The sequence below is a fragment of the Ovis canadensis genome, chromosome 2 (genome assembly GCF_042477335.2).
Source record: "Ovis canadensis isolate MfBH-ARS-UI-01 breed Bighorn chromosome 2, ARS-UI_OviCan_v2, whole genome shotgun sequence".
Lineage (NCBI taxonomy): Eukaryota > Metazoa > Chordata > Mammalia > Artiodactyla > Bovidae > Ovis > Ovis canadensis.
Window position 1 is genome coordinate 90,689,875 of NC_091246.1, and position 26,898 is coordinate 90,716,772.

The 26,898-nt window shown below is 42.3% G+C and overlaps 3 protein-coding genes across 3 annotated transcripts; all 3 read left to right on the forward strand.

Moving 5' to 3' along the window:
* The first annotated feature begins 1,095 nt into the window (after positions 1 to 1,095).
* LOC138432390 (interferon alpha-2-like) lies at positions 1,096 to 11,622 on the forward strand. The gene is made up of 2 exons (XM_069573735.1): positions 1,096 to 1,689; positions 11,566 to 11,622. Exons 1-2 carry the CDS (start codon positions 1,096 to 1,098, stop codon positions 11,620 to 11,622), a joined length of 651 nt encoding a protein of 216 aa, XP_069429836.1.
* LOC138434608 (interferon omega-1-like) lies at positions 11,005 to 12,577 on the forward strand. The gene has a single exon (XM_069579418.1). The coding sequence runs from the start codon at positions 11,957 to 11,959 to the stop codon at positions 12,575 to 12,577; it is 621 nt and encodes a 206-aa protein (XP_069435519.1). The 5' UTR covers positions 11,005 to 11,956.
* Positions 12,578 to 22,501: 9,924 nt separating this feature from the next.
* Positions 22,502 to 23,089, forward strand: LOC138434609 (interferon omega-1-like). Its single transcript, XM_069579419.1, has one exon. The coding sequence runs from the start codon at positions 22,502 to 22,504 to the stop codon at positions 23,087 to 23,089; it is 588 nt and encodes a 195-aa protein (XP_069435520.1).
* Positions 23,090 to 26,898: the final 3,809 nt, after the last annotated feature.

Genomic DNA, 26,898 nt, shown 5'->3' on the forward strand with positions numbered 1-26,898 from the left:
ATTTGCAAACTGGAGAAGGCAATGGCAACCCACTCCAGTACTCTTGCCTGGAAAATCCCAGGGATGGGGGAGCCTGGTGGGCTGCCATCCATGGGGTCGCACAGAGTCGGACACGACTGAAGCGACTTAGCAGCAGTAGCAGCAGTATTTGCAAACATGTCAATAATTATACTAATTATCTCATAGGAAAGCTGTGAAGATTAATTCATGTTTATTAAAAACACTTTGCTGAGAGACTGCATGCAAAAATTTCTGTCATTAATATTATTAAAAATTATCTGGACCTTACAGAATTGGTAAAGACATGCATTACAAGGAGAAATGTAATTGCAACCTCACTATCCCTGAGTGCATGGTAGATTATCACTTCCCTATGAAATATCTAAGGAGATGAGATTAGCTGCACGATCACACAAAGACTGAAGCAAAATATCCTCTGAAATATTGCAGTGGTAGAGGAGAAAGAGAAATAAACACAGGCGAACATGAGTTGTTTAGGACAACCAGCACCTTAAAAAGTGCCTTGTGGATTATACTTGCAAAATAACTCATTTTTAACAAATGATATTGGTGATATTGTTCCCTATAATGTCTCCAGGGAGCTTAAGGCCTACTCAGGCGATATCATAAAGGTACATACAGAACCAAAATTTTTTAAAGAAGGGAGAAAAGGGTGAATGAGGGACAAATGAGAAATATCAAAAGCTTCTCTTATAAGCTGTTTTCATACTGAACATTTCTTGGTGACCTGGAAAAGCCACAATTGTATGAATATTTGTCCCTTCTCTGACTTTGATCAGACTCTTCTCCCAGAAACAACTAAGGAGGTGAGAAAAGCATAATATATGTCTGTGTAGCTATCAACCACAGTGGCACGCATGATTTGATGTTCCCCAATAGGCACTCATGGCAAAAATCAGCGCTTTTATTAATTTCCTTACAAAGAGTAGAAAAAGAAAGGAAAGGGAAAAATGTGGAAAAACCCAGAAAATGAAAGTTTCTCTACTCACTCTTTAAGAGCCACTCATCACCCCAAGCCCTCAGAACTTGCCTAGACCTCCCCTGCAGGCGGTCCTGCAAGCCCCCAGCATCCCAATGGCCCTCCCCGTCTCGGTGCTGCTGGCCCTGGTGATCCTCTGCTCCAGCCCCACGTGCTCCCTGGGCTGTGAGCTGCCTGCCAGCCATGGCTATCTGGAAAGCTTCACACGTTGGAGTCAGATGGAGAGAGTGCCCACTGTGTCCTGTCTGAGGGACAGGACTGACTTCAGATTTCCTCAGACCCTGGTGCATGGGACCAGGCCTGAGAAGACAGAAGCCACAGCTGTTGTGCACGAGTTGCTCCAGCAGACCTTCCAGCTCTTCAGCACCACGGGCTCTTCTGCAGGTCGGGACGAGAGCCTCCTGGACAGATTCCTCGTGGGACTTGATCAGCAGCTGGAGGACCTGGACGTGTGTCTGAGGGAGGGAAGGACACTGGAACAGTCACCTCTAGGGAGTGAGAACTCCAGATTGGCTGTGAAGGGTTACTTCCAGCGAATCAGCGTGTATCTCAAAGAATACAGCCACTGTGCCTGGGAGGTTGTCAGCATGGAAATCAGAAGGTGCTTGGTCTTAGCCAACAAGCTCATCAGAAAACTCAGGAAATGGGAGAGAGGGAAAGATGGCGGAGGAATAGGACGGGAAGATCACGTTCTCCCTCACAAATTCCTCAAAAGAACATTTCAACGGCGAGCAAACTCCACAAAACAACTTCTGTAGGCTGGCAGAGGACATCAGGCAACCAGAAAAGCAGACCATTGTCTTCAAAAACAGGTAGGAAAAAATATAAAAGACGAAAAAGGAGACAAAGAAGGTGGGGAGGGAGCTCCGTCCCGAGAAGGGAAGCCCGTCCCGGGAAGGGACTTTTAAGAAGAGAGGTTTCCAAACACCAGGAAACACTCTCCCTGCCGAGTCCGTGGCGAGCCTTGGAAACACAGAGGGCAACATAATAGGAAGGAAAAATAGATAAATAATTAAAACCAACAGATTACAAGCCCACCAGTAACTCCCCCAGCGAAAAAGCAGCACAGACGCCTGCATCCGCCATTGGGAAGTGGGGGCAGGGCAGGGACGCGCGGGAGGCGCGGGCTGCAGAGATTTGCAAGAATCGGGCAGGAACGCCCCACCCGCAACCAGAACGATCTAACTTGGGCTAGCAAACCAGACTGTGGGATAGCTACCACGCGAAAAGCTCGAACATAAGACGCCGCCAGGACTGAGCACAGAACAAAGGACGGAGCGGAAAAAGCCGGCTGCAGACCATTCCCCGCCGGGGACAGGCAGCCAGAGCCGTAAGGACTGGAAAGGGGCAATTGCAGACCCGGAGAGACTTTACGTACCTAACTGCAAGCAGGCTCCTTTGCTAAGACTTCTGGGGGTGCTGGACAGTCACAGTCTGCCTCACGGGGTGCGCCAGCGGTCCACCCAGAGAGCTGAGCGGCAGCGGCGGAAAAGGTGACAAGCCGCGGCGATCGCGCTCGCCAAACTCCTGAGCTACTCGGACCTGGGAAGGGCACAAAGCGCAGTCCCAGCCGCATTTGTGCCTCTGAGGGCTGCCTGAGGGCCGAACCTGAGCGGCTTGGACCGGGGAAGTGCACGCAGCCTAGGGCCGGCCCCAGACGGTTCCCGGCTGAGCATCGTAGAGCCGGAGCGGTTTGTGCGCCGCGAGAAAGGACAGGTCAAGCGGGGCAGAGATACTGTGTACACACGACAGTGCTATTTGTTTGCAGCATCCCCCCTCCCCACAGCGCGACTGAACTAGTGAGCCTAAAAACCAGCAAACAGAAGAAGTTAAACAGAGGGAACCACCTTGGAAGTGAGCCCACACGGCCCATAACATCAGAGAAGAGCCAGATATATTTTTAATTTTTTAATATTTTTAAAATCATTCTTTTTTTTTGCTTTTTGCTTTTTTTTTCCTTTTTTTTTCCGAGCTTTTTTTTAATTGTTAAGTCTTCTATTTCTCCTCTAATTTTTATTTCTATAACCTAGTATTACTATTTTTAAAAAAAAAAAGACTTTTTTTTTTAAGGCAAACACCATATATACTCTTTGGATGGTTGTTGGTGTTTTGTTTTTTTTTTTTTGTTTGTTTGTTTTTTAATAATTCTTTTTTTCTTCTTTCTTCCTTTTTCCTTCTGCTTTTCTTTAATATTGTATCTTTGAAAATCCAACCTCTACTCCAGATTTTTAATCTTTGCTCTTAGGTTTTTGTTGTCAATTTTGTACATTTAAAAACCCAAACTTCACTACCCAAGTTTACCTGAGAGCGAGATTACTGGCTTGACCACTCTCTCCTCCTCTGGACTCTCCTTTTTCTCCACCAGGTGGCCTCTGTCTCTTTTCTCCCCCATCTCTTCTCTATCCAACTCTGTGAATCTCTGTGTGTTCCAGACGGTAGAGAACACCTAAGGAACTGGTTACTGGCAGGATTTGTCTCTCTCCTACTCATTCCTCTCTCTTATCCTCCTGGTCACCTCTGTCTACTTCCTCCCTCTCCTCTTCCCCGTATAACTCTGTAAATACCTCTGAGCGGTCCAGACTATAGAGCGCACATAAGGAAGTGACTACTGGCTAGCTTGCTCTCTCCTCTCTTGATCTCACTGCATCTCATTCCAGTTACCTCTAACTACCCCCTCATCTTCTCTTCTCCTTGTAACTCAGTGAACCTCTCTGAGTGTCCTTCAATGTGGAGAAACTTTTCATCTTTAACCTAGATGTTTTATCATCGGTGCTGTATAGATGGAGAAGTCTAGAGGCTACTGTAAAAATAAAACTGAAAACCAGAAGCAGGAAGCTTAAACCCAAAGCCTGAAAACATTAGAGAACTCTTGAATTCAGGGAACATTAAGCAATAGGAGCTCATCAAATGCCTTCATACCTACACTGAAACCAAGCTCCACCCAAGGGCCAACAAGTTCCAAAACAAGACATACCACCCAAATTCTCCAGCAACACAGGAACACTCCCCTGAGCCTCAATATACAGGCAGCTCAAAATTATCCCAAAACCTTTGATGTCTCATAACCCATTACGGGTCACTCCACTGCACTCCAGAGAGAAGAAACCCAGCTCCACCCACCAAAACTCCAACACAAGCCTCCCTAACCAGGAAACCTTGACAAGCCACTGATAGAACCCCACCCAAAGTGAGGAAGCTCCATAATAAAGAGAACTCCACAAATTATCAGAATATAAAAAGGCCACCCCAAACACAGAAATATAACCAAGATGAAGAGACAGAGGAATACTCAGCAGGTAAAGGAACAGGAAAGTTGCCCACCAAACCAAACAAAAGAGGAAGAAGTAGGGAATCTACCGGAGAAGGAATTCTGAATATTGATAGTGAAAATGATCCAAAATCTTGAAATCAAAATGGAAACACAGATAAATAGCCTAGAGACAAGGATTGAGAAGATGCAAGAAAGGTTTAACAAGGACCTAGAAGAAATAAAAAAGAGTCAAAATATAATGAATAACACAATAAATGAGATCAGAAACTCTCTGGAGGCAACAAATAGTAGAATAACGGAGGCAGAAGATAGGATTAGTGAAATAGAAGATAGAATGGTAGAAATAAATGAATCAGAGAGGAAACAAGAAAAACGAATTAAAAGAAACGAGCACAATCTCAGAGACCTCCAGGACAATATGAAACGCTCCAACATTCGAATTATAGGAGTCCCAGAAGAAGAAGACAGAAAGAAAGACCATGAGAAAATCCTTGAGGAGATAATAGTTGAAAACTTCCCTAAAATGGGGAAGGAAATAATCACCCAAGTCCAAGAAACACAGAGAGTCCCAAATAGGATAAACCCAAGGCGAAACACCCCAAGACACATATTAATCAAATTAACAAAGATCAAACACAAAGAACAAATATTAAAAGCAGCAAGGGAAAAACAACAAATAACACACAAGGGGATTCCCATAAGGATAACAGCTGATCTGTCAATAGAAACTCTTCAGGCCAGGAGGGAATGGCAAGACATACTTAAAGTGATGAAAGACAATAACCTACAGCCCAGATTACTGTACCCAGCAAGGATCTCATTCAAATACGAAGGAGAAATCAAAAGCTTTACAGACAAGCAAAAGCTGAGAAAATTCAGCACCACCAAACCAGCTCTCCAACAAATTCTAAAGGATATCCTCTAGACAGGAAACACGAAAAGGGTGTATAAACCCGAACCCAAAACAATAAAGTAAATGGCAACAGGATCATACTTATCAATAATTACCTTAAACGTAAATGGGTTGAACGCCCCAACCAAAAGACAAAGACTGGCCGAATGGATACAAAAACAAGACCCCTCTATATGCTGCTTACAAGAGACCCACCTCAAAACAAGGGACACATACAGACTGAAAGTGAAGGGCTGGAAAAAGATATACCACGCGAATAGAGACCAAAAGAAAGCAGGAGTGGCAATACTCATATCCGATAAAATAGACTTTAAAACAAAGGCTGTGAAAAGAGACAAAGAAGGCCACTACATAATGATCAAAGGAACAATCCAAGAAGAAGATATAACAATTATAAATATATATGCACCCAATATAGGAGCACCACAATATGTAAGACAAATGCTAACAAGTATGAAAGGGGAAATCAACAATAACACAATAATAGTGGGAGACTTTAATACCCCACTCACACCTATGGACAGATCAACTAAACAGAAAATTAACAAAGAAACGCAAACTTTAAATGATACATTAGATCAGTTAGACCTAATTGATATCTATAGGACATTTCACCCCAAAACAACGAATTTCACCTTTTTTTCAAGTGCTCATGGAACCTTCTCCAGGATAGATCACATCCTGGGCCATAAATCTAAACTTGATAAATTCAAGAAAATCGAAATCATTCCAAGCATCTTTTCTGACCATAATGCATTAAGATTAGATCTCAATTACAGGAGAAAAACTATTAAAAATTCCAACATATGGAGGTTGAACAACACACTTCTGAATAACCAACAAATCACAGAAGAAATCAAAAAAGAAATCAAAATATGCATAGAAACTAATGAAAATGAAAACACAACAACCCAAAACCTGTGGGACACTATAAAAGCAGTGCTAAGAGGAAAGTTCATAGCAATACAGGCATACCTCAAGAAACAAGAAAAAAGTCAAATAAATAACCTAACTCTACAACTAAAGCAACTAGAAAAGGAAGAGTTGGAGAACCCCAGAGTGAGTAGAAGGAAAGAAATCTTAAAAATTAGGGCAGAAATAAATGCAAAAGAAACAAAAGAGACCATAGCAAAAATCAACAAAGCCAAAAGCTGGTTCTTTGAAAGGATAAATAAAATCGACAAACCATTAGCCAGACTCATCAAGAAGCAAAGAGAGAAAAATCAAATCAATAAAATTAGAAATGAAAATGGAGAGATCACAACAGACAACACAGAAATACAAAGGATCATAAGAGACTACTATCAGCAGTTGTATGCCAATAAAATGGACAACGTGGAAGAAATGGACAAATTCTTAGAAAAGTACAATTTTCCAAAACTGAACCAGGAAGAAATAGAAAATCTTAACAGACCCATCACAAGCACGGAAATTGATACTGTAATCAGAAATCTTCCAGCAAACAAAAGCCCAGGTCCAGATGGCTTCACAGCTGAATTCTACCAAAAATTTCGAGAAGAGCTAACACCTATCCTCCTCAAACTCTTCCAGAAAATTGCAGAGGAAGGTAAACTTCCAAACTCATTCTATGAGGCCACCATCACCCTAATACCAAAACCTGACAAAGATGTCACAAAAAAGGAAAACTACAGGCCAATATCTCTGATGAACATAGATGCAAAAATCCTCAACAAAATTCTAGCAATCAGAATCCAACAACACATTAAAAAGATCATACACCATGACCAAGTGGGCTTTATCCCAGGGATGCAAGGATTCTTCAATATCCGCAAATCAATCAATGTAATTCACCACATTAACAAATTGAAAAATAAAAACCATATGATTATCTCAATAGATGCAGAGAAGGCCTTTGACAAAATTCAACATCCATTTATGATAAAAACTCTCCAGAAAGCAGGAATAGAAGGAACATACCTCAACATAATAAAAGCTATCTATGACAAACCCACAGCAAACATTATCCTCAATGGTGAAAAATTGAAAGCATTTCCCCTAAAGTCAGGAACAAGACAAGGGTGTCCACTTTCACCGCTACTATTCAACATAGTTCTGGAAGTTTTGGCCACAGCAATCAGAGCAGAAAAAGAAATAAAAGGAATCCAAATTGGAAAAGAAGAAGTAAAACTCTCACTGTTTGCAGATGACATGATCCTCTACATGGAAAACCCTAAAGACTCCACCAGAAAATTACTAGAGCTAATCAATGAATATAGTAAAGTTGCAGGATATAAAATCAACACACAGAAATCCCTTGCATTCCTATACACGAATAATGAGAAAGTAGAAAAAGAAATTAAGGAAACAATTCCATTCACCATTGCAACGAAAAGAATAAAATACTTAGGAATATATCTACCTAAAGAAACTAAAGACCTGTATATAGAAAACTATAAAACACTGATGAAAGAAATCAAAGAGGACACTAATAGATGGAGAAATATACCATGTTCATGGATTGGAAGAATCAATATAGTGAAAATGAGTATACTACCCAAAGCAATTTACAAATTCAATGCAATCCCTATCAAGCTACCAGCCACATTTTTCACAGAACTAGAACAAATAATTTCAAGATTTGTATGGAAATACAAAAAACCTCGAATAGCCAAAGCAATCTTGAGAAAGAAGAATGGAACTGGAGGAATCAACTTGCCTGACTTCAGGCTCTACTACAAAGCCACAGTCATCAAGACAGTATGGTACTGGCACAAAGACAGACATATAGATCAATGGAACAAAATAGAAAGCCCAGAGATAAATCCACACACATATGGACACCTTATCTTTGACAAAGGAGGCAAGAATATACAATGGAGTAAAGACAATCTCTTTAACAAGTGGTGCTGGGAAAACTGGTCAACCACTTGTAAAAGAATGAAACTAGATCACTTTCTAACACCGCACACAAAAATAAACTCAAAATGGATTAAAGATCTAAATGTAAGATCAGAAACTATAAAACTCCTAGAGGAGAACATAGGCAAAACACTCTCAGACATAAATCACAGCAGGATCCTCTATGATCCACCTCCCAGAATTCTGGAAATAAAAGCAAAAATAAACAAATGGGATCTAATTAAAATTAAAAGCTTCTGCACAACAAAGGAAAATATAAGCAAGGTGAAAAGACAGCCTTCTGAATGGGAGAAAATAATAGCAAATGAAGCAACTGACAAACAACTAATCTCAAAAATATACAAGCAACTTATGCAGCTCAATTCCAGAAAAATAAACGACCCAATCAAAAAATGGGCCAAAGAACTAAATAGACATTTCTCCAAAGAAGACATACGGATGGCTAACAAACACATGAAAAGATGCTCAACATCACTCATTATTAGAGAAATGCAAATCAAAACCACAATGAGGTACCACTTCACACCAGTCAGAATGGCTGCGATCCAAAAACCTGCAAGCAATAAATGCTGGAGAGGGTGTGGAGAAAAAGGAACCCTCCTACACTGTTGGTGGGAATACAAACTAGTACAGCCACTATGGAGAACGGTGTGGAGATTCCTTAAAAAATTGCAAATAGAACTACCTTATGACCCAGCAATCCCACTGCTGGGCATACACACCGAGGAAACCAGAATTGAAAGAGACACATGTACCCCAATGTTCATTGCAGCACTGTTTATAATAGCCAGGACATGGAAACAACCTAGATGTCCATCAGCAGATGAATGGATAAGAAAGCTGTGGTACATATACACAATGGAGTATTACTCAGCTGTTAAAAAGAATTCATTTGAATCAGTTCTGATGAGATGGATGAAACTGGAGCCGATTATACAGAGTGAAGTAAGCCAGAAAGAAAAACACCAATACAGTATACTAACACATATATATGGAATTTAGGAAGATGGCAATGACGACCCTGTATACAAGACAGGGAAAGAGACACAGATGTGTATAACGGACTTTTGGACTCAGAGGGAGAGGGAGAGGGTGGGATGATTTGGGAGAATGACATTCTAACATGTATACTATCATGTGATTTGAATCGCCAGTCTATGTCTGACGCAGGATGCAGCATGCTTGGGGCTGGTGCATGGGGATGACCCAGAAAGTTGTTATGGGGAGGGTGGTGGGAGGGGGGTTCATGTTTGGGAATGCATGTAAGAATTAAAGATTTTAAAATTTAAAAAATAAAAAACTAAAATTAAAAAAAAAAAAAAACTCAGGAAATGAAGAAGGCGTTGAATCTGAAACAGTGCATCTGGTCAACTAAATGGCTATTTTCTAAGACTCAACGTGCAACATTTAACTCTATTTTTGTGTCCGATGAAACATAAGTAATAGCTAATATATGGGCTTATTTAAATGTATGTTAAAGGTTTAGTTACCATAATTGTTTAAAACAGATTTAAGAATCCATTTTCCATATCATAAAAAGTTGTAATATTTATTTATTTATTTAAATTATCAAAAATATTTAGACTGTTCATAGAGTTTAAATCTTTATCATTCATAAGATACTTGCTTTGTACTATGTTTTGTACAAGACTACTCTTGTTTTTTAGTAGAGAAAATAAAAGTAATTTGAAAAAAACAAACGGGCTTGCACACATCTTTGAATAAAACCTGACCCAAAGCCTGATCCTACAAGATAAACCTACATTGAATTCACCTTAATAAAGAGGGAAGAGGGTCACCCACCCTGGGTCATAGAAGGAACAATGGAAAATTTGAGGGGGGATTGAATGTGATTCTTGAGACATAGACTAGAGGTGGGAGGGAGATGGGTGGAGAAAAGCCCAGGTCATGGACTCAGGTGCCTGCTTGGGGCCTGAAAGAACCGGAGCGCCTTCAAGGATTAGTGGAGAACCACATACATCATGCAGAGAAGGCAATGGCACCCCACTCCAGTACTCTTGCCTGGAGAATCCCAGCGACACGGAAGCGACTTAGCAGCAGCAGCAGCACATCCATCATGGGAGGTCAATCTGCATATGTGGAGTCTAGGATCCTGGAGTAGGATGAGGAAGGGAGAGGAAGTTTTCTACACTTGGCCATTCCTGAGAAAAGAGTCTTCCTGAACTCTTCAAATGGAGGCAAGAAAAACAGGAACGCTGGGGACTGCAGAGACAGCTAAGAGAGGCCATGCAGAACCAGTAGCTGCCATGAGAAATGTGACTCTAAAGACGTAAAAGGGTTTCTCAAGCTTATTTATATATATTCAACACATATATCATTGCTAAACTTTGAATAATTCATTCAAAGGAGTGCCTACCCTTGACTTCTAGGAGGATGCACCGTAATCCTCAGCACTTCCTCCCAGTGCAGAAATCCCCAGCGTGCTCTCCTCATTCACTCTGCATGAAGGCGTCCTCTCCACTCATACAGCTGTGTCCTTCTCCATTACGGTTTCTGGTTGTCAATTTCCCCTTACGACTGCAAACCACCAACTCAAAGCAGAACCAGAGTGAAAGTTCTAGCTCTGTCAGACACTCTCCTATGACTTCACCTGCTCTGCCTGCCAAGCACTGCAGGTCCAGACTGTCCAGCCTCCCAGAGAAACATAGTAAATAGAGGGAACCCCGCCCCACAGTGAGCAATGGAGGAGACACAGGAGCTCCTCTGTGCACGCACCTAAGTTATTCCATGTGCAGGGCTTTTAATACATTTAATACATTTAGCAACAGGGGGACAGAGCTTTCCTCACAGGACATATGTTAGTAAAGTGAACACTGGAAGAATATAATTTCTCAAAGCAACAAAGATCTTTGTGGGAATTCATGTATTTAATGTAGGCAATCTTTAGGACATTGATGGATCAATCATCTTTTTCTTCTTTCCAGTAGGGACATACCGCACTCAGCAGCTATATGTAAAGTCAGAGGGACTTTTGAAATAATTTTATTCATTTATTCATTTCTCACTGTGCTGTGTCTTCACTGCCGCACGGACTTCTCTCTAGTTGTGGCAAAGGTGGGTCCTCTCTAGTTGTGGGGCACAGGCTTCTCACTGTGGGAGCCTCTCTTGTTGGGGAGCTCAGGCTCCAGTGCACTTGGCTTCGGTGGTGAGGGCCCGGGGTCTAGAGCACAGGGCGGTAGCTGTGTCCCCGGGCTCACTGTCCTGCAGCACGCGCATCCTCTAGGACCGCATGGGGTCCTGTTGGCAGGTGGACTCCTCACCACTGAGCCTCCAGGGAAGCCCCTCAGGGAACGTTTAAAGTACATTGAGAGGTTTGGAAACCTTCTTGAGGATTAGGGTCCTAAACAAGTAAAAAACATCCCGATATTACTGCTAAAAATACCATTTTATTAACAAATTATTTTCTAAATAACCTTTCATTCAATTCTATAGAATTACCTGAACGAGTAGCCTGGTTCTCACCGTCCTTCGTTCTCACAGGAAGAAAGAGACAGAGGAACAGAGATGCCCAGTGGAAGCAACTGCCTGAATGAATGACTGAAACTCACTAGATTCTGTGACATAAGTTTCCAGTGAGAGACACCATCACTGAATGTCCTTCCTCCAGCTCTGAACCTCTGAGCAGAAACGTGCTGAACAGTGTAAATAAAAGTCATGAATAATAAAAACACTCTCATTTAATTGACATATACAATCGGATGGGTACATTTGAAATTATTGGGAAATAGGTAAAATTAATATTTTGACGACACTTTCTTTGATCATATTGTGAATACATAAGTGAAAATCAAAAAAGGAAGTGAAAGTCTATTAAAACAATTAGAAAATGAAAATTACCATGTTCACTATTTAATGGCCTCGCTTAGAAAGCATGGCATCAGAGAACCTACCTCAAGGTTCCACCAGACGCCATCTCAGCCAGCCCAGCAGCAGCTGCATCTTCCCCATGGCCTTCGTGCTCTCTCTACTCGTGGCCCTGGTGCTGGTCAGCTATGGCCCGGGAGGATCCCTGGGCTGTGACCTGTCTCAGAACCACGTGCTGTTTGGCAAGAAGAACCTCAGACTCCTGGGCCAAATGAGGAGAATCTCCCCTCGTTTCTGTCTGCAGGACAGAAAAGAATTCGCTTTCCCCCAGGAGATGGTGGAGGGCAGCCAGCTCCAGGAGGCCCAGGCCATTTCTGTGCTCCACGAGATGCTCCAGCAGAGCTTCAACCTCTTCCACACAGAGCGCTCCTCTGCTGCCTGGAACACCACCCTCCTGGAGCAGCTCCGCACTGGACTCCATCAGCAGCTGGACCACCTGGACTCCTGTCTGGTGCAGGTGACTGGAGAGAAAGACTCTGGCCTGCAAAGGACGGGCCCCACACTGGCCGTGAAGAGGTACTTCCAGGGCATCCATGTCTACCTGCAAGAGAAGGAATACAGCGACTGTGCCTGGGAAACCGTCAGAGTGGAAATCATGAGATCCTTGTCTTCATCAGCCAGCTTGTAAGAAAGCTTAAGAACGATGGATGGAGACCTAAACTCATCTTGATATGACTCTCAGTGAGTAAGATGCCACATCACCCTTGTACGCTCCCCTGAAGTCATTTTAGAAGACTCTGATTTCTGCTTTAGCCACCAGGTTTCCTGAATTCAATCAATAGTACGTTCTCAGTAGCAATAAGCAAGTAGATAATAAAAAGTATTCAACTGCACAGGGATCAGTCCGTAAGGGATGACTGCCATGATGTTATTTATGTTTATTTATGTATTTATTTTATTTCATCATATTTATATTTTCATGTAAAAATGTTTTTCTGCATTGTAATAAAATTTAGAAAATATGTTCATTTCCTTAATCTTCTAATTTGTTTTATTTATTAATTTCTTATGAAAGTAATTACTGTTTTCATTATGAAGAATTAAATACTTATTTGGTCTACATAAACCTATCATAGAATAGCATTTGTCCATTTATACTACAGAATAGTTGTATCACTTTTCAGGAAATGATTGGCAAAAGGTAGAATTTCTGGATCCTTGGCAGTCCAGTGGACGGACTCCATGCTTCCAGTGTGAGACGCTCAGGTGCCATGGATACCTGGTCAGGGAACTAAGATCCTGCAAGCTGTGCAGTGCAGCCCCCTCCACCCAAAAGAAACAGGTAGAAAGGAGTCTCTGAAATGGTGGTAGATGAGTAGTCCTGAAGTCACAAGTATAACTAGTTTATACCCAATCAACAGAGAATGGTTGGTGTCAGTATGTGGGAGGAGGACTCCCGTCCTCCAGGGAAGCTGAGAACATATGGTCCTGAGTGGCTGAGCCTGACACCTGTTACTCTTCCTCCCACCTTCTCCTCGGTCCTGCTTTACTGAACAATCCACTCCCTTACACTGTATCTTCACTGCCTCCAACACAGGAGCTCTGTTCTGTGATGGTTTCTGGCTTCAAAGTTTCTCTGAGTGGAAATCACTGGAAGAGAGCACAAGTGAAAGGAGAGCTCTAGAAGTTTCAAAACCTTTGAATGCAGCTCTGCTATTTAACAGCAGTGTGACCCTGAAAAATATCACAAACACTAAGGAGATGGATATGGCAACCCCCTCCAGTATTCTTTCTTGACAATCCCATGGACAGAGGAGCCTGGTGGGCTACAGTCCATGGGTCACAGGAGCTGGACCTGTCTGAACCAACTTAGCATGCATGCAGGCATGCATTCTGTCTTGATCTTCTTCTCAAATATGGGCAAAATAACAGTAGTTTTTCATAGGACTACTGTTTGGATCAATAAATCCATATTACAAGAAGCATAAAAGTGTGCTTGGCACAAATAATCAGGAGAGTGAGAGTCCTAGAGTAGCTGCCCACAGGGAGCAGACTGGTCAGCTGGCCTGAGGCAGTGACTGAAAGGCAACACCGGAAAGATACTAGGTCTTTGGTAAAAATATTTAACTTAGGGGCTAGTTTCACAGTATATTCAGTGTGTGAACTCTCCTGTGCTCAATGCTGAAGACAATTCCAATTTCTGTGTTTCAGACTTCTAGAAGTATTCTTAGGAAGTCACAGAAATTCTTTGAGAAAGAAGGATTAGTAGAAAATGCTTTGATCTACCATAAGAATGAATAATAGGGAAATCATAGAGATTTCTGCATTCATATGAATGCAGAAAATCACACACATTACTCCTTAATCATGTTTCTTGCTTCTTTAGTGTGAGTACTACTCTACTACTTCTTGAAGACATTTCTAAAATCACCTAATCAACTCTCTGTTGGGTTTCCGTCTTTCAGCAGCAAGGCACAGGCAGGAAGAAAAGAGCAAGGGCCATGCAGTGTGAGGTTCTGCTCTCCAGCCCTGGGCTGGCCTGTCTTTGATCCTCGTTGTTTTCCATAAAGACTTCAGTCCCTAAAGGCTGGCAGTGTCACCTCCTAGAGTCGGTCCTTCTCAGAAATCAGTGCCTTTAGAGGAGAGACTGCTACAAGTGTATGCAGGTGTCTTATAACGGAAGCGAGAGTCTTTCTCTGAACAAGGGGCCATGAAGTCAATATTATTGGTCAAAACACATAAACCTTGCACATGCATACTGCCAGCTGTCCATGATAACAATGGTACATTAATCTATATTCAAGACCATATAAGTCCCTATATGTTCTCACACATTGACCAAAACAGGATCTTATCATCCTTTTTAGTTTTTGCCAATCTGACTGGTGACACAGAGCATCTAGCAGCAATCATTAGTTTTCCTTTTCCTAACTGATGATGGTTGTCATCAGTCATACTCCAGCCTTCTCGTCCATCTCTTGGAATTGGTTTGGAGAACTTTGAAAGAAAAGCAATCTGCAGGCAAAGGAGAAATGTACTGAAAACAACTGGAGCCCCAGCATCCCAGAGTAGAGGTGCGAAGAGCTGTGGAGTTGAGACTTTCATTTTAAGACCAGTACGCTAGAGGAGGTGACAGCCTTTCTCTGTCATATCCACTGGAAATGCAGGTTTCTTCTGTGAATTTCTGATCCATAGACAACGAACCCTCTGCTCTTGCCTTGTCACTTTACCCAGGTAAATTCAGTTCAGTTTAGTTCAGTCGCTCAGTCCTGTCTGACTCTGCAACCCCATGAATAGCGGCACGCCAGGCCTCCCTGTCCATCACCGAATCCCAGAGTTCACACAGACTCACTTCCATCGAGTCAGTGATGTCATCCAGCCATCTCATCCTCTGTCGTCCCCTTCTCCTCCTGCCCCCAATCCCTCCCAGCATCAGAGTCTTTGCCAATGAGTCACCCCTTCACACGAGGTGGCCAAAGTACTGGAGTTTCACTTTAGCATCATTCCTTCCAAAGAAATCCCAGGGCTGATCTCCTTCAGATTGGACTGGTTGGATCTCCTTGCAGTCCAAGGGACTCTCAAGAGTCTTCTCCAATACCACAGTTCAAAAGCATCAATTTTTTGGTGCTCAGCCTTCTTCACAGTCCAACTTTCACATCCATACATGACCACAGGAAAAACCATAGCCTTGACTAGACGGACCTTAGTCGGCAAAGCAATGTCTCCGCTTTTGAATATGCTATCTAGGTTGGTCATAACTTTCCTTCCAAGGAGTAAGTGTCTTTTAATTTCATGCTTGCAGTCACCACCTGCAGTGATTTTGGAGCCCAAAAAAATAAAGTCTGACACTGTTTCTACTGTTTCCCCATCTATTTCCCATGAAGTGATGGGACTGGATGCCATGATCTTCGTTTTCTGAATATTGAGCTAAGCCAATTTTTTCACTCTCCTCTTTCACTTTCATCAAGAGGCTTTTTAGTTCCTCTTCACTTTCTGCCATAAGGGTGGTTTCATGCATACCTGAGATTATTGATATTTCTCCTGGCAATCTTGATTCCAGCTTGTGCTTCTTCCAGTCCAGCGTTTCTCATGATGAAACTCTGCATATAAGTTAAATAAGAAGGGTGACAATATACATACAGCCTTGACGTACTCCTTTTCCTATTTGGAACCAGTCTCTTGTTCCATGTCCAGTTCTAACTGTTGCTTCCTCACCTACATACAGATTTCTCAAGAGGCAGGTCAGGTGGTCTGGTATTCCAATCTCTCTCAGAATTTTCTACAGTTTATTGTGATCCACACAGTCAAAGGCTTTGGCATAGTCAATAAAACAGAAATAGATGTTTTTCTGGAATTCTCTTGCTTTTTCGATGATCCAGCGGATGTTGGCAATTTGATCTCTGGTTCCTCTGCCTTTTCTAAAACCAGCTTGAACATCAGGAAGTTCACAGTTCACATATTGTTGAAGCCTGGATTGGAGAATTTTGAGTTTTACTTTACTAGCGTGTGAGATGAGTAAAACTGTTTGGTAGTTTGAACATTCTTTGGCATTGCCTTTCTTTGGGATTAGAATGAAAACTGACCTTTTCAGTCCTGTGGCCACTGCTGAGTTTTCCCAATTTGCTGGCATATTGAATGCAGCACTTTCACAGATTCATCTTTCAGGACTTGAAATAGCCAAGGAGTTCATAGTTCATTTCTGTTCAAACTCCGTGATCTCCAGCTAGAAACACACAGATTGCAATGTCCTCAAGCAGATCCCAGGCTCCACACTCACCCTGCACTCCTGCCATCTGGTTGGTATCCAGTCTGAGTTTCATTTGTGACAAAGACACTTGTAGTTTTCCTGTGTTCAGGGCCCAGAAGTGTTTTCCGGTCAAACTCATGAAGTAGGTCATGACCTGCTCTAGTTTTCAGGGCTTTAAAAATCTGTCTTGATGGTGATGCCTTTCGAAGATGCATGCTGGAATCATATCCCCAACTGCCTATTTCACAGTTGGTACCTACTGAGCACACATTATGCTGAAATCAAAAGCATTTTGATTGCACGTGTTTAAGCAACTAATCCATATGATTTGACATTTCAAAAAAGTTAATGAAACTCTCCAATAAAAAACTGACTACATAAAAAAATGGATTTTTAATAGATGATTCCTGATGAAAAGACATGAGAGGAAAAAGGAATTTGTTAGTTGAGATTGGTTATTTAAGAGAAATATCAATAACCTCAGATATGCAGTTGACAGCACCCTTATGGCAGAAAGTGAAGAGGAACTAAAAAGCCTCTTGATGAAAGTGAAAGAGGAGAGTGAAAAAGTTGGCTTAAAACTCAACATTCAGAAAACGAAGATCATGGCATCTGGTCCCTTCACTTCATGGGAAATAGATGGGGAAACAGTGAAAAGAGTGTCAGACTTTACATTTTTGGGCTCCAAAATCACTGCAGATGGTGACTACAGCCATGAAATTAAAAGATGCGTACTCCTTGGAAGGAAAGTTATGACCAACCTAGACAGAATATTCAAAAGCAGAGACATTACTTTGCCAACAAAGGTCCGTCTACTCAAGGCTATGGTATTTCCAGTTGTCATGTATGGATGTGAGAGCTGGACTGTGAACAAACCTGGGTGCTGGAGAATTGATTATTTTGAACTGTGGTGTTGGAGAAGACTCTTGAGAGTTCCATGGACTGCAAGGAGATCCAACCAGTCCATTCTAAAGGAGATCATTCCTGGGTGTTCTTTGGAAGGAATGATGCTAAATGCTCTAGTACTTTGGCCACCTCATGAGAAGAGCTGACTCATTGGAAAAGACTCATGCTGGGAGGGATTGGGGGCAGGAGGAGAAGGGGACGACAGAGGATGAGATGGCTGGATGGCATCACTGACTCGATGGACGTGAGTTTGAGTGAACTCCGGGAGTTGGTGATGGACAGGGAGGCCCGGAGTGCTGTAATTCATGGGGTCGCAAAGAGTCAGACACAACTGAGCAACTGAACTGAACTGAACTGAACTGACTGGGTCATAATTTGTCAAATATGGCATTCCCTCAGTGAAGAGAGATATATACGAAGTAGCAATTTTGAAAACAGTACTGATGATTTTGCTTCCAGTAAAGCCAGCAACTTACAAGTACTGTTGTGGCATAAGGAAAATATTTCAACTTGATGTGAGTTTAAGATGTATATATATTTAAAAGATTTTTCAGACAATTAACATTACAGGAGAAATTTACCTTTTATATTAATAGTGAATGAAATAATTTTCTTTTTCCCTTGGGGCACCTTTAAGTCTCAGTCTTGTCCCCAAGTCTTCCTTCCCACTGGAGGGTCACAGTATCAGGCAGATTTCTGTCCGGACGTCGTCTTCTATTCTTCCAGTCATTTCCTATATTCAGGTAATTTGGTAGCAGCAAGTATGCTTTACCTATAGCCACAAGTACCATCAGCTTGGAGTTTTCTACAGAGGATTCACTGAATTGTTTGTAATCCAATCTGAGCAGGGGTCATCACTCTAAGGATCTTGTCCATCATGTATCTCAATTTTATGGTGAGGATCACTTAACAATCTATGAGTCCTCTTGGACAGTTAAATGCGATTATTTTATAATTATCAGAATTATTAATTTTGTCAAGCACAGTTAGACTCTCAGTAATAACTACCACTTGATAATTTCAGTTTGCTTCTTATGCAAAATAATCAGGATACTTTGTAAATCGCTCAGCTTATCGAGAATTTGGAGGGAGACATTAATGGAAATAAGAGATTTGTAACACTGAGGTATGAAACAACAAAGGGACAGCTTGTGTTAGAGGCAAAAGAGGGAAATAAGTGAGAGTTCAGTACATGCAGTGGGCTCAGGTGTTTATGCTGTGGATGGGAGTGTGGAATCTGACCTTCATTATTAGATTAGTTCATTCACATAAAGTCTTAGCAGGGGGCTCTTGGAAAGGAGAATATTAACTCATTTCACTATGTTAGAAGGATTAAGTGAGTCCCTTCAGAGGCTGAGGAATTTGTAGCTGTTGTCACTGTCATTTTTGATGAAGACTGAGTGTCTGGGGAATTTGTCTGGTGAAAGTGTTAGTGGCTCAGTTGAGTCTGACATTTGGTGACCCCGTGAACTGTAGCCTGTCAGGCTCCTCTGCCCATGGAATTCTCCAAGCAAGAATACTGGAGTGGGTTACCATTTCCTTCTCCAGGGAATCTTCCCGACTCAGGGATTGAACCCTGGTCTCCTGCATTGCAGGCAGATTCTTTACCATCTGAGCCACCAGGGAAGCCTGGTAGGTCCTTGGTAATTAGGTTCACAGTATAACATTTATAACATTTAATGAGTAAACAATCCAGGATGGATGTGCCATAAAAAGTGAGGGTAGCATCAGGGAATGTGTTCTTTCTCCTCAAATAAATACCAAGAATGAAATAGATCCTAAGGAATCCTTGCCATAAACACAATACCTTGGTATCTTCTTATTACCATGTCACAGACTGAATGTGTGTGTGTTCCCCAAATTCATATATCGAAACCCTCCCCCTCGAGACTCCCTGACGGTCCAGTGGCCAGGACTCCATGCTCCCGCAGCAGGGAGCCTGAGTTGGATCTCTGGTCAGGGAACTAGATCCTGCATGTGGCAAGCCAGACTTCCCATGGCCCAAGTAAAAATCCTGCATGAAGCAAGGAAGATCCAAGATCCAGCATGCTTCAAATAAGACATGGCCCAGCCAAATAAGCACATAAAATAAATATTAAAATAAAATTTAAAAAACCCACAGAAACCCAACCCATCAATATGATCCTATCACAAACTGGAATATTAGGGAGATTGTTAGGGTTCAGCTCAGTTCAGTTCAGTTGCTCAGTCGTGTCCGACTCTTTGCGACCCAATGAACTGCAGCACGCCAGGCCTCCCTTTCCATCACAAACTCCTGGAGTTCACTCAAACTCATGTCCATCGACTCAGTCATGCCATCCAGCCATCTCATCCTCTGTCGTCCCCTTCTCCTCCTGCCCCCAATCCCTCCCAGCATCAGAGTCTTTTCCAATGAGACAACTCTTCCCATGAGGTGGCCAAAGTACTGGAGTTTCAGCTTTAGCATCATTCCTTCCAAAGAACACCCAGGAATGATCTCCTTTAGAATGGACTGGTTGGATCTCCTTGAAGGCCATGGGACTCACAAGAGTCTTCTCCAACACCACAGTTCAAAAGTATCAATTCTTCGGCACTCAGCTGTCTTCACAGTCCAACTCTCACATCCATACATGACTATTGGAAAAACCATAGCCTTGACTAGACGGACGTTTGTTGACAAAGTCATGCCTCTGCTTTTGAATATGCTATCTAGGTTGCTCATAACTTTCCTTCCAAGGAGTAAGCGTCTTTTAATTTTAGTAATCAATAAAATTAGCTATTACTTTTAATATCATAATATTACTGTTACCCAGATTAAGATCAGGATCTTTTGGAATCATTTCATTCCCTGTCATTCTAGTTTTTCTGAAGCATCTTCTCATTACCCAAATGGATTTATCAACTACACAGATGCTAGGCAAGGCTGGTCTCCTAAACCCTGCCAGAAAGGGTTTGTGTTCTAGCAAATGGGGTTCTGAGTGCCCGTCTCTCTTCCTTCTCCGCTTATACTGATGACATATGGATTAAAGAAAAGGAAAATCAGCTAGCTGGTCTTACAAAGCTGAGAGCAGGCAACTGACTCAGGACTTGGCCTTCATTGAGCTTCTGTAAGAAGCAGCCCTGTCCCAGTCTTTCTGTTGTTCATGTTGGCCTCATCCTTCCCCTCTGCCACAGCCTGCTCCCCAGCTGTGCTGCACTGCAGTTTGCTAACTCAGAATAATACATCATTACCTCAGGGGAAAACCCCTTCCCTTCTTTCATACTCAGGACATTGAGACTTACCCTTGTTTGTTCTTGCCCACAAAACAACTGTGGAAGTTTACTTTCTAGGAAAGTTGCAAAGAGAAACAAAAAAGAAATCTAACATCTTGAAAGCGAAAGAGATGCAGCCTCTCTGGCTTCTTTACTTCCCTTTCTTGTTCTCACCTCATCATGAAATAGAACCAGAGCAGAGGCAGGAATACCAACATTCTCCAATAAGTCACTAAGTGTGTATATAAAATGTTTAAATGAAAAATTACACTTGAGTAAAGGAAAGAAGGCTATTTCTTCTGATCTAGTGCCCCGGATCTCACTGCCCTGCAATCTCAGAGGAGACAGAAACAGAGGAACAGAGATGCCCAGTAGAATCAACTGCCTGAATCAATGACCGAATCTCATCAGATTCTGAGACATAAGCTTCCAATAAGAGACAACCCCATCACTGAATCTCCTTCCTCCAGCTCAGAAACTCTGAGCAGAACAAGAGTTGAAGAGTTTAAGTAAAAGTGTTGAATAATAAAACCTATACTTGGCAAAGTCAATATTATTGATCTACCAAAAGGAAAATAATTGCAGTTGGAAACTCCTCCACTAACTTGCACAAACACACTTTTGCCCTCAGCATCTGAGCACTGCTGACACTTTAGACACCTGGGGACACGGGTCAGGAGAAGAAGAGGTCACCACTGAGCACTAGGGTCCTTCACACAAAAACTCCAGGGGAGAGGCTGGGGTTTCAGGAAGACAATTTATTTTCCCAACCAGTCAATAAGCCCTCCACAGAAAGGAGGTTTTTGAGTCCTCAGGATGTGGTGAGCCTGCCCTCAGGGAGGGAGAGAGTCCAGCAGGTGAGGAAGGGGACTGTCACTCCAGAGGACAGGGGTGGCTCCATGTGACTCTCCCTTGTGAGTGAGGTGCTCCTGGGAAAATACAATTACCCTGGATGTAGAGTCTCCTCACCCATGTTCCCTGAGAAGAACCAGGATTCTGGTGGGGGTATTGGCCCAGTCTGTGGAGGACGACAGGTCTCCAGCAAGAAAAAGGTGGAAAGAAGGGTGATGTCTGTAATAGTCCTGCCCTCATGGTTCCCTGAAGGGCAGGGATCTGCAGGACATGTTCTAGAAGGAAGAGAAATGTGGGAGGAATTCAAGGACTGATAATAATCAGCCTCTTCTCTAAATCAAACACTAAAGAAAACTCATCATTTGTTTCCAAGAGCTTAACTGCCAGACTGATCTGGTAAATCCCTTATATACGGAATCCATAGAGCAGACAGAGCCTGGCTTCCTAAGGAACCAAAGAGGGAAAAATGGAGCTTAAGAGCAAGCCAAAAATACATTCTTGGATGAGAGGAGAGCAACACTTATGCATGAGAGATAAAGGGCAATAAAGTGTGTAATTACAGATGTCCATCAATTCTGACTTAAGAGAAAGACTTTCTCATTTGATTGAAAAGCATCCATTTGGATGGACACATCTGAAGTGACTAGGAAAAGGCAAAATTAACAGTCTAGAAGGAAGAACATTTCTTTGACTGTCTTGAGAATACATAACAGAAAACCAAAAAAGGAAGAAAAAGTGCATAGAAATGACTAGAAAATGAAAATTACCATGTTCCCTATTTAATGGCCTCACTTAGAAAGCATGGCATCAGAGAACCTACCTCAAGGTTCTACCACACACTGTCTCAGCCAGTCCATTAGCAGCTGCGTGTTCCCCATGGCCTTCGTGCTCTCTCTACTCATGGCCCTGGTGCTGGTCAGTTATGGCCCGGGAGGATCCCTGGGCTGTGTCCTGTCTCAGAACCATGTTCTCATTGGCAGGAAGAACCTCAGGCTCCTGGGCCAAATGAGGAGACTCTCCCCTCGCTTGTGTCTGCAGGACAGAAAAGACTTCGCTTTCCCCCAGGAGATGGTGGAGGGCGGCCAGCTCCAGGAGGCCCAGGCCATCTCTGTGCTCCACGAGATGCTCCAGCAGAGCTTCAACCTCTTCCACACAGAGCGCTCCTCTGCTGCCTGGGACACCATCCTCCTGGAGCAGCTCCTCACTGGACTCCATCAGCAGCTGGATGACCTGGATGCCTGCCTGGGGCAGGTGATGGGAGAGGAAGACTCTGCCCTGGGAAGGACGGGCCCCACCCTGGCCATGAAGAGGTACTTCCAGGGCATCCATGTCTACCTGAAAGAGAAGGGATACAGCGACTGCGCCTGGGAAACCGTCAGAGTGGAAATCATGAGATCCTTGTCTTCATCAGCCAGCTTGCAAGAAAGGTTGAAAATGATGTATGGAGACCTGAGCTCGCCTTGACATGACTCTTTCTGATGAGGATGCCCCGTCATCCTTGGAAACTCACCTGGGGTCATTTCAGAAGACTCTGATTTCTGCTTTAGCCACCAAATGTGTGGAATTAACTTAGCCAATACATGTCTGTAGTAATAAGCACGTAGATATGAAAGAAATCAACTGCAGGGGTATCAATCCATAAGCTATGACCTCCCTGATGTTATTTATTTATTCTTTATTTATTTAGGTAATGGAATATTTTATTTCATCATATTTATATTTTCATATAAAAATGTGTATGTTTACATTGTATTAAAATTTAGAAGATATATTTCTCTATTTTATTAAAATTGTTATTTGGTTTATTTATTAAATAGTTATCAAGATAAATTTCTTGAGTTTTTATTTTGAAAACCTAAATCCTTATTTTGTCTTCAAATACCTATCACAAAATGGTATTTGTTCACTTTATACGGTGAAACAGTTCTATCACTTTCTAAGAAATGTCTGTCAAAAGGTGGAATTCTGAGAATCTTCTGTGGTGCAGTTCTTAGGACTCTGAGTTTTTCCTCCAGGGAGCCTTGGTTGAGGAACTGAGATCCTATAAGCTGTGGAGGATGCCAAAGAGAAAAAAGGTAGGAAGGAGATTATGAATTGTAGAAAATGGCTAGTCTTGATGTCACAGGCATAACTAATTTATACCCACTCGTTAAAGGCTGGTTGATATACGTATCTGAGGGAAGCAGTCACCCCCTGCGGGAAAGCTGAGGACACACCCTGCTGACTGGCTGCTCCTGAGTCCTGTTGCTCTCTCTCCCGCCTTCTCCTCAGGACTGCCTTACTGAGCAATTCACTCCCTTCCACAGTAACTTCACTGCCTCCACACACGAGCTCTGTTCTGTGCTGGTTTCTAGCTGCATGGTGTAGTCAGAGTGGAAGCCCCAGGAAGAGAGCCCAAGTGAGAGGAGAGTTCTAGAAATTCCAAAACCTCTGAATCCCAGCTCTGCTATTTACCAACGGTGTGACCCTGAAAAGTCTCACAAACACAACAGGTCAGTTTCCTCATCTTTAATATGAGGACAGTAAGAGTGGTTTTCATACAATTACTGTTTGGATTCAGTGAGTCCATATCACACAAGAGGCATCACGCGCTCCTGGCAGAAATCATCAGGACAGTGAGAATCACGGAGTGGCTGCCCTCAGGGAGGAGACAGGACAGCCGCCCTGAGACAGTGCCTGCAGGGCAGCATGGAGAGGTGCTGGCCCCCGACAAAGGTATTTTCTTTTCATCTTGGGTGCTAGTTTCAGAGTGCTTTCAGTGTGAGAACCTTCCTTTGCTGTATGCTGAAGAGAATTCCAATTTCTGGGTTTCATACTTCTAAAAGCATTCCTATGAAAACTCTTTGAGAAAGATGAATTTGTAGAAAATACTTGCTCTAACATAAATACGATAATAGGGAAAGAATAGCGATCGCACATCAGTGCAGATAATCAAACACAAGCAGAGGCAGGAAGGAAAGAGCGGGAGCTGTGAAGGGTATGGTTCCGATCTCCAGTTCTGGGCTGTCCCAGGTTGCATCCTAGCTCTCCTTTCCATAAAATCCCTTGTCCATATTTGCTGGCAATGTCACCTCCTGGAGCCTCTGTTTTGCTACTGAAAGAACAAAACCCAACAAATGGTTCAGAAGCCAGTTTTACCTCTTCTCATACTAAAGAAGTGAGAAACATTATTAATGAATGAAGTGCTTGATTTTCGGCAACCTCCAAGGAGACCAACCTCCAAGGGCCACCTTCCAGGATTGCTGCTGCTAGTACCCTTGTCCCCAGGGCAAGCCACTTCTGAACCTCACTTCCATAAGAGACTCCAACTTTAGGAGGTAGGTCTGGTTCAGTCTCCTGTGGGGTCACTGCTCCCTTCCCCTGGGTCTTGGTGCATGCAAGATTTTGTTTGTCGCCTGCAAGAAGAGTCTCTCCCCCCGACCTGTGGAAGTCCTATAATCAACTCCCACTGATCCTCAGAGTCAGATTGCCTGGGGATTCCCAGTCCCTTTACAGGCTTGCAAGCATGACATGAGGCTCAGAACCTTCACAACAGTGGGAGAACTTTTTTGGTATTATTGTTTTCCAGTTTGTTGGTTTCCCATCTGGCAGGTATGGCATTTATTTTTATTGTGCCTGAGCGCCTCCTGCGTCTCGTTGTAGTTTCTTCTTTGTGTTTGAACGTGGGACATCTCTTTTGGCGGGCTTCAGAGTCTTCCTCTGGATGGCTCTTCAACAGCTAGTTGCAATTTCGTTGCTCTTGCGTGAGGAGATAAGTCCATGTCCTTCAACTCTGCCATCATGAACCAGAAGCTAAGCCAAAATCTTGATATTTGACCATTTGAAATATGCTGAACTATCTCAGGCACACCCACCATATCTTTTATTCACCACCATGGATGTACGTGTGGCTGAGATTTGAACACGTGGTTAACTGCTGGAAATAGGTATGTTGTCTGTCTTCAAATAGTATGATTTTCTAAGAAAGATGTTAAAAATCAACATGTCAATCCGCTGCACAGAAAATATTGTTATTGAGGTATATCCAATTTCCCACAGTAACAAGTGGGATCATTTATAAAAATTGATCAACAAAGATCCCACTAATTTATACATATCATTCACCAGATTTCAACTTTTATTATCTTAAGAATTTCCTATCATCTGTATTTTCAAGATCAAAGTCTTTCTTTTCATTTTAAACACCCCTCCCCCTCACACATCCTCCACCAGGATCTTCTAACTGAGAGCCCCTTAAATGGGGGAGGAATTGACTCCCCAGAGCAGGAGCATGTCTCCATTTCCTATTCCCACCCAGCATCCTGCACAATGGTAGGATACTGCTGGTCCTCAGAGTTGTCAATAAAAGTGTAAGTATAACAATGATAAGCTTAAAAGGGTTTTACCAGTTAAACTGTTTGAAAACGACAATCTTTCTACATTTTTTGTTTTTATTTTCTGTGGGTTACTCTTGTCTTCTCAGGTGACCAGTATATTTGTTATACTGGGCATCTCTTTAGTTTTCCCTCAAGTTCCTGAATCATTTAGTCCAGTCGATTTTTCTGTTCTATGCTACAGTTTTCTCAGCTTTAAAATAAGGATATGAGAGTGGATACATGTGTACTTAGAGCTGGTTTACATTGTTGTACAGCAGAAACCAGCACAACATGGTACAGGAATTTTTCTCCAATTAAAATCAAAATAGGGATAATGAGAATATTGTACGCCATTCAATATACCATCTCATGTTATGTACTCTATATGATATTAATATAACAACTTACACAATTATCTTAAATGAGTAGATTATATAAAGCATCATGGACACATTAAATAGCTGTGAGAGTTGTTACTGTGACCGGTGTATATTAAGTTTCACCATTATTTCACGTCTACCCTAAAGATGATCATGCCATATCTGCGACTTGCTCAACTCAGTTTTTAATGCAAAAACTCTACCTCTGCAAGTTAGAGTAAGTTAATCTTTTCTAGTATTTTACAAACCATATCTACACATTTTGAAATTTTACTAGCAAATAAAATAGTCACATGACTGTACCAAGCACACCGCAATATTTAGTGGCATCAAATCAACATGCAGTCAGTGCATTTGGCATATAAGATGCTTATTGGGTAGAAAATCGTATATTAAGTGAAAATCTACATTATGCTGAAACAAAACTCATCTTGATTATGAATTTTAAAGCAACTTATCTATAGGAAATGACCTTTTAAAAAAGTTAATAAAACTCTCCAAAGCAAAACTATGGATAAATTCGAAAGCTTAACATAAG